This window comes from Capsicum annuum, chromosome 4 (assembly GCF_002878395.1).
Source record: "Capsicum annuum cultivar UCD-10X-F1 chromosome 4, UCD10Xv1.1, whole genome shotgun sequence".
Lineage (NCBI taxonomy): Eukaryota > Viridiplantae > Streptophyta > Magnoliopsida > Solanales > Solanaceae > Capsicum > Capsicum annuum.
The window spans coordinates 196,097,414-196,105,907 of record NC_061114.1 but is presented as its reverse complement, the minus strand read 5'-3'; the positions used below and the strand labels follow the sequence as shown (position 1 = coordinate 196,105,907).

The window sequence follows — 8,494 nt, the reverse complement described above, 5'->3', positions numbered from 1 at the left end:
CCTAGTCAATGGATGTCACATTAACCAACTCTTTTTGCTTCATTTGACTTGCAAGTCAATTCAATGACTTCTCTAACTATTGTGTCTAGGTGTGTTTAGTACGATGGAAAAATATTTTCCTATAACATGTGTTTTTTTGGAAATAAGTTGATTTCTAATTTATTTTTACGGTGTTTGGTAAGTTAGTTAAAAATAAAAAATTATTTCAAAAGTATCTACATACAATCTAGCAAAAATAATAGAGATGGGAAGGAATGAGTGTGGAGCCTCGGGAGTGGGAAGGTGTAGGGGTTGGGGTTGGGATTGGGATTGGTTGGGAAATAAAATAAACATAGTGTCACCTATGTTTTTACTATCGAAGTCAATTTCCTCATTTTTAAGGAACTTATTTTCCTAGAGGAAATATTTTTCAAAAAATTTACCCTACCAAACATGGAAAAATAAGAAATCACTTTTCGAAAAATGCTTTCCACCCTACAAAACAGAGTCTTTTTCTGTATTATAATTATTTATTTGGATATGGATCTGGGTTGATTCACATAGGTGGAGAAAAAGCACACACAGGTGGTATATGCTTTAATTAACTTCAGGTAAAAGAATCAAATGGTCAGCTTATTCTCACGTGCACAAGTAAATCTGTTAAATAGTGACAGCTGTTTGGGACGAGGTGAAGGATTGGTTTCAGAATAGATAGCAAAATTTTGCCTATTTATTGATCATATGCTCATAATTAAGATTATATTCCATTAATATATATCTAAAGATGACACTCAATCTCATAAAATGATCTACAGCTCCTTTCTCCAAACCACATTGAAAAAAGATGCAGAAAGCCCAGACTAAAAGAATCTGAGAGATTGTTAAAGTGAAACATCAGTTTGGAGTTTTGAGTCGTTTTACTTCTAGGTTGCTTTCTACCAGACCAGAAATCTTCAAGCTTGGGGCAAGGTGTTATTTTCATACATGATCTAACTCATGGTGAGAATGCGTGTTTGATAGAGTAATATCGTCCAGAAAGCAATCTAGAATCCAGTCACTGCCAGACATTTTTACAAAAAATTCTCCACCAAGAAAAAGAAAAGGAATGGCATGGCATGTACACGACTGGATTATAAGATTAGATTAGCTTTATGTATAACACGTGAATCACAAACAAAGCATGCAAAATTTTTGAGAAAATTCAGTTGCCTGTGGTTAAGCACCAGTTCATCACGGGCGTTTTCCGAAGAAATCCTTAGTCCTCTTCCTCACACGTGTGAACAAGATAACTGCAGCGGCCAGGACCCAAGGTGGAATATTACTACCACCACCGAGGTTAAACTTTTTTGCCCATTCTGGAGACTCTTTCATCACCATTACTATCAATATGGTGATCAATGCAACACCAACCAATATCTTGGTAATAGGTTGGATCAAGGAGTCCTATAATCAAAGTAAGACAAACTATTAAAATCACATCTAGCCATATAACAATATATTTTGTGAAGAACCATGTAAAATATGCTAATACTTGCACATGTAAAGTCATTTTATGACATTTTCACATCTAGTTCAGCTTTCTTGAACTGAGAAATGCATCTTGACCATAGAAAGCATAATTCACTCCCAGTTCACTATGGAGAGCGCAGAGCAGTTCCCCTTCAATTTCCTTTCATGCTCTCATTGGTAGGACTGACCAAGTGGACCCTATTTATCTTAAGGTGGATATCAAATAGAGATTTTTTCTTGATAAGGGATTCATGGATAAATTGATTTATCTTAAGATAAGCTTTTCCTAAAAAGGGGCAGCCCGGTGCACTAAAGCTCCCGCTAAGCTATTCCTGTATGCAAATTTTCATTTTCAAAAGAGAGCTCTGTGGAAAACCAGCAATTACATAAGAATTTGATACCCTTTCAACAGTTTCTGAAAAGTGTGTTCAACAATGTTAAAGGTTTACATACTACAATTCAACAAAACCTCTAGCAAACGATTCAAGATATAATTGGTAACTGCAGATCATGTTTCTATTCAGGCTTACGGAAAGATCAATTTGGCACAAAGAGCACGACTATTTTGGCATTTCAATTTTCGAAATTGGAAAGCCAAAAGGCAAAACTCCAACACATTAACCTTCTTCAGCTTCTGCTTCCTTTACAGAGATTCTCAGCTTCAGTTCTTATTTCTGATGCTAAAGTTAAGTATTATGATGGCCGTGATCACAAAAAGTTTTCTATGAAAATGGAAATTACCTGAGAAGAACTCTTCAAAAGAGAGAAAGAACCAGATGGCACCTTGAAAATAAACGCTTATCCACTCAAACGACTTATCAATAAATAACTATTGAGCCTTCAAAAAGATATATAAAGTAGATTGCACATAAGAATAAATCAAAGAAAACGTAGGAACTCTTGGTTTAATCGCTCCATATCTTTTTGTTTGTTAAACCTAAGGGAATATGAATTTACCCTAGCCATTAATTTCCTACCCTAACTTGTTTGGGACTAGCATAGTTATTGTCAATTCCCTGCTTAATAACTTCCTCTTTTCTTGATGATAAATAAAATGATTATGAAAAAACAAAACATTCCAATCTATAAAGTGGATCACGACCAATCTTAACACTCTCTTCTCAAATATGCACTAGGTTGGTCTTGTTTATGTAAGATGAAAATGATATTTTTCAAAACAGGTGAAGATGACAAAAAATAAAAGCTCCTCCACTCACAGCCAGACTGTAATAGAGTAAATAACTTCATAGAGGTACCATCATACCATGAATTTAAAATTTCAGTCCTCCCATAATAACACTTTTCCAAAGATTACCAATTGTAAAAAATAAAATACAAAATACAGATAACTCTTACGCCTTCTTTAGCTTTTAAGAAGCCAAAACCACTTCCTCTAGGAGACTTAAGATCTATCATATCCCAACAACAACAATATAACTAGTGTATTTCCATTGTTAGAATATGAGTATGAATAGGAATAGGAGTAGTATATAAAGGCAGCTCCAAGTAAAGGACTACTCTTTGAGGATCGAAGTCACGAGCATATCATTGGATACACAGATGCTGATGGGGCGGGATCACCCTCTGATAGACGTTCTACCTTCGGATATTTTGTTTTAGTAGGAGGTAATTTGGTGTCTTGGAAAAGTAAGAAACAGAGTGTGGTTGCTTGATCTAGTGCGGAAGCAGAATATCGAGCAATGGTTGTAGCAACTTGTGAGTTAATTTGGATCATACAGTTGCTAAGAGAGCTAAAATTTGGAGAAACCTATAAGATGAAACTTGTGTGTGATAATCAAACAGCCCTTCATATCGCATCAAATCCAGTGTTTCATGAGAGGACTAAACACATAGAGATTGATTGCCTCTTTGTCATAGAAAAGGAAATGTTGTTACAAAATTTGTGAAGTCAAGTGATCAACTTGCAGATATCTTCACCAAGTCCCTCACCGGTTCTCGTATTAATTACATTTGTAACAAGTTAGGTACATATGATTTGTATGCACCAACTTGAGGGGAGTGTTAGAATATGAACAGAAATAAGAGTAGTATATAAAAAATCCTACTTGGAAAAGGATTGTACTATAGTGTCTATAAATAGGGTCTTGATGTAATTATGTAAACACACAATTTTCAATAATATCTTTTTCTCCATTAATTCTCACACCCATCAAGTTGGGTCTAGTGAGGGTAAAGTCTTGAGAGATTGTTTCCGATAGACCCCCGGCTCAGGACAGACAACAATATAACAAACAAAACACCTAAAAGCATGCAACCATAAGCTAATACTATAATAACAGATAGTAAAGGATGATAACTGAAACAAGACACGCACAAGGTAATACTAAAAAATATCAATTCGAAAAACATAGATATCACCAATACACCACAGACGTACTCCTACCCACTAACCCTCTACCCTAATTCGTGTCCTCCACACCTTCCTATCAAAGGTCATATCCTTTGTAAGCTGTAACTGCTCCATGTCAAGTCTAATCACCTCCCTCCAATATTTCTTAGGCCTACCTCTACCCCGCCTAAAACCATCTATAGTCAACCTCTCACACCTCCATACTGAAGCATCCGTGCCCCTCCTCATCACATGCCTGAACCATCGCAACCTCACTTTCCGTATCTTGTCCTCCGCCGAAGCCACTCTCATCTTCTCCCAGATAATCTCATTTCTAACCCTATCCCTCCTTGTAAGTCCACACATCCATCCCAAGCACTATATTTGTCTCCAAACTTAATCGCCAAAACAATGACTGTACACAATCGCCAATTTGCCCAAAAGCACAATATGTTTTTCCAAGTTTGATCTCCTCCATGTCATTCCATCCAATATAACCAGTTCTGTCCAAAGAGACAAGTTCTCTTAATACATGGATCTTCTAAGACGGCCAAACTCTATCCTAGTTCAAGAGAGTCAGCGACTTATGGGTTGTTTAGCAGGCTGCATAAGCAAAAAGGGTACCAACATCAAATTCTACATAACTAATATAACATTTTGTTTGCTACATAAACCGCTGCAATACGAATTTAATCACTGGGAATCTAAAAGAAAGTTTGATTTTGGAAACGAACACTGCATAACTATTGTAATATTAAACCAGTGGCGGACCCAGGATTTAGGGTTCGCGGGTGCTTGTGAGATTTGAACACACATATTGACGCCCAAAGCTTTAAGGTTCCGCTTGAAAATCAAAGCACCCGTCTATCTTCTTGGTTTCCTGGATTCCTGGGTGTTTTTTAGAAGCTTATACCAATTTTTATACCTTTTTTTATATAATTATACCTAGTTTGCATCGGATTTAATGGGTGCCGGATCACCAAGCAAATGCATATATGTCTGCCCCTAGATTACACTTCCATTACTAGTTATGTGCAAATTTTTACCTATCAATTTATGTGATAAAATAGGGATAAGAATTGTGTATTAACGGGACATAAAAATCTTGGCAATCCCTACATAACAACTGATGCAATATCTGAAATTATATAACAGTCCATTCACTACTCCATCTGTTCCTGTTCCTTTTTACTTTGTCACATTTAGCTTTTCAAAAATCGAAAGTTAAACTACATGAATTTGACCAACATTTTAAAACGTATTTCTTAATCATATTAATATGAGAATGGTTGCAACTTAATACAGCATTTTTTCATATAGTTTTCGAATATTTAAATTTAAAATTTAAAATACTGAGTTATTCTAATCAATTCATGCGTTTATAATCACCCGCAATGGTGACCGAGTTGATTGAGCAGGGATCTCCCCAACGGGGAACAAAACTACTACATACTAAGTTAATATTAAATCTATCTGAATTTCAACAATAACTCAACACATAAAGTACAAATTGTAAACAATTCATTTAATTAATTATGCATTGTACCTTAGGTTCTCCATCAATATAGATCTCAGATCCATCTCTATAAGTAAGAATGGAGCGTCCATTAAGTGGATTAAACCTAATAGGAAGACCTCGACCCGAATCCGGTTTAAATGCATAAACCGATTTGAACCCGTATTTATCCAGAATATCACGAACCTCCAGCTGATCCTGATCCCATCCACCTAACGATGACGTAAATTCGTCGATCGGACCTTTCCCTTGCTTATACAAATGGACTTTCACCTCCGGTACCTTGGTCCGAACCGACTTAGTTCGGGTTGGAGGAACCGGGTCGGGTTTCGGGTTCGGTAAAAGTGGAGATGCCTCGTCGGAGCCGGTGGATGCTTCTTCGATCTCTCCCATCGGAGTTGAGTGGCCGGCGATAATCGAGAAAGGAAGAAGGGAAAGAACACCGTGGGGGTACGGTTGGAGGGGACGGGGGGGAGGGGAGAGGCGTTAATTAAAAGGATTTTGGAGTTCGTTTTTTTTTCAAGTATTTCACACAATTTGACTAATTTTTAAAATTAAATTAGGTTTTAAAATTTTTAAATTAAAATTTAATTATTAAAAAATTTTACATAAACTATTATAAGTTGTATTTTTTTAATTTACTTAAAAAACATATTTTAAAATATTGATTAACATTTAAAGCAGGCTTTAATATATAAATTTTGTCTTAAATAATGGCTTAAGTCATCGACAAGTACTTAAAGTTGTCCCGAAAATTCATTTAGACCCTTCAACTAAAGTCTATGCCTATCAGGCCCCTAACCTACCCGAATTTTGATTCAATCGGGTCTTTTTTGCCTATATGGCACCCCGTGTGCTATGTACTCGCGAGGGGCGCATAAGGAGGAAAAATGCAGTCCATATGGCAAAAGTTAACGTTAAATAACGTTACTTTGTCATCCCCTTTACTTTCTCTTTTTATTTAACCTAATTTCTTCATTTTTTCTTTCATTCCTCTCCTCCATAGCTCAATTCTCTCTCAATTTCTCTCATCTCACTCTCAAATTTATCTCATAATTTCTCTTAAATCATTTTTTCTCTCATTTTTTATAAGAATGTCGCAAAATTATGTTGAGTTACCCGATTTGTGAACTATTCTGAATTTTGTCTTTTAAGAACTTCAAGGACTCCATCAAATTCAGGTCGTAGATTTTTTGGATGTAAAGTTCCAAAGGTTTTTATCATTTTCACAGATTTTAATTTTATTTTTTTGGTGATTTTTTTATTATTCTACTGTTTTTGCATTTTAGAAAAATGATGGATGTGGGTAATTTAGATGGATTGATCTAAAACCTTCAATTTTTGTGCATCAATATACTGAGATGGAATCGATCTTAATGATTAGGTGCAAAGATGGTGAAAATTTGTGTGATCGATTGAAGCAAAAGCTCAAAGACGTTGAATAAGAGAGAGACATTTTGTGTGAGAAATTAAAAAGATAGTGAAGAGAAGTTGATTGCAGTGAGGCAAAAACTCAAAAAAGTTAAAGTTGAAAAGGAATGTGTTAAGCTCAAATTGAATAGACTTGTTCTGCTTTTTCTCATTGTTCTTACTGTAAAGTGGTTCCTTAATATGGAGTAAGGTTGTAGTTAAGTTTGCCTATTGAATAGGCAATTGGATATTGTAATGGATTTGTAATCGTTAGTTTGTAGTAGTTATTTGGTTAGTTTAGTTTGTAATGAATTTGTAAGAGTTAGTTTGCAGTAGTTGTTTGGTTAGTTTGCATCATTTTGACATGTTTAATGTGAATGAATTGACATGTTTTGTATGACAATCACATTGTCAATTACTTTGTGTCTAGTTGTGCAACTACTGAAGGTATAACCATATAGCCTATTTGTAACTACTGAAGGTATTGCTAAAAATGAACTAAAATATTAGAAGCAGCACATCATATTAAAAGGGCTCAAAATTGAGCTAAAAAGTGCAAGAAGCAGCATATCATATTAAAATTGTTCAAAGTTGAGCTATAAACTGCATACATAATAAATAAGGTGTTCAAAAAAAGTTCAACATTGAGCATAATAGTTCTACTGTAGCGTACCCCAAAGTCATTAATTATTACCTAAGAAAAAGTTGTTTAAAAATTAGTAACACATTTTCATACAATACTCTTGTCCAAGTGAACAATAAATGTGTAACCCCCATCCCCAATTTCAAAATTATTAACTCCATTCCATAGTACTCTACACCTATTTGAATATTTCTTGTTATCTTCTAAAATTGTTCTTGCCATAGGTGCAGTATCTGAAATCCATGTTTTTGCAAATCTGATCATATCTATATGTCTATTCATCATTTTATGTCTGATATCCTTTAACATTGTGATTATGGACTTATGTCTAGCAGCTAAGATATAAGAATTAAAAGTATCACACATATTATTTTCTACAATATCACATTTAGAATGTGTTTTGAAATATGTCCTACACCAAGAAGAAGGAGGATTAACCAACATATCCTCAGTTATTTATTTCTTAAGTAGCCTTGACATTGCTTACATCTCCTCTCTAAACTTTACTTCAAAGCTTACTTTTGCACATCTTCAAAACTATTTTCTTCTTTCTTCTCCTCTTCAGTGCAAATGCAAATTGCTCCAAATATGTCTAGCACATATTCTTCTCTCTGAATTTGGTAACAGATTCATCAAAACAGTAACAAGACCCTATAATAAGTATAAGTATGATTAAAACAGAAATTTTATTGAAAATTAAAGTCAAGTAATAAGAAAAATAATTAAGTAATGGTACCTTTTGTTGGTCTAACATTATAGTCAAGCCTTCACCAGTTTCCAGATTTAGATCAGCAATCAGATACCTTATGAACCAGTCCCAACTATGTTTTGTTTCAGTATCCACAACTGCCCATGCAATAGGATACATTTGGTTGTTCCCATTTTCTTCCCACAACAACCAACAACTCACCCTTACAAGCTCCTTTGAGAAAGCATCCATCAAAATCAATAATTTTCTTACACCCATCTAACCATCCTTGCTTGAAGGCATGAAAGCACACATAGAAATAAGCAAAGAGGTTCTTCCCTGGTCTAGTTTCTTTGTCAATTTTTATCCAACAAGAACTTTCAGGATTTATTTTTTTGA

The 8,494-nt window shown here is 34.8% G+C and overlaps 1 protein-coding gene across 1 annotated transcript; it reads right to left on the bottom strand.

Moving 5' to 3' along the window:
* Window positions 1–938: 938 nt before the first annotated feature.
* LOC107855595 lies at window positions 939–5,897 on the bottom strand. The gene is made up of 2 exons (XM_016700610.2): window positions 5,385–5,897; window positions 939–1,422 (listed from the first exon to the last, which is right to left on the bottom strand). Exons 1-2 carry the CDS (start codon window positions 5,745–5,747, stop codon window positions 1,210–1,212), a joined length of 576 nt encoding a protein of 191 aa, XP_016556096.1. The 5' UTR covers window positions 5,748–5,897; the 3' UTR covers window positions 939–1,209.
* Window positions 5,898–8,494: the final 2,597 nt, after the last annotated feature.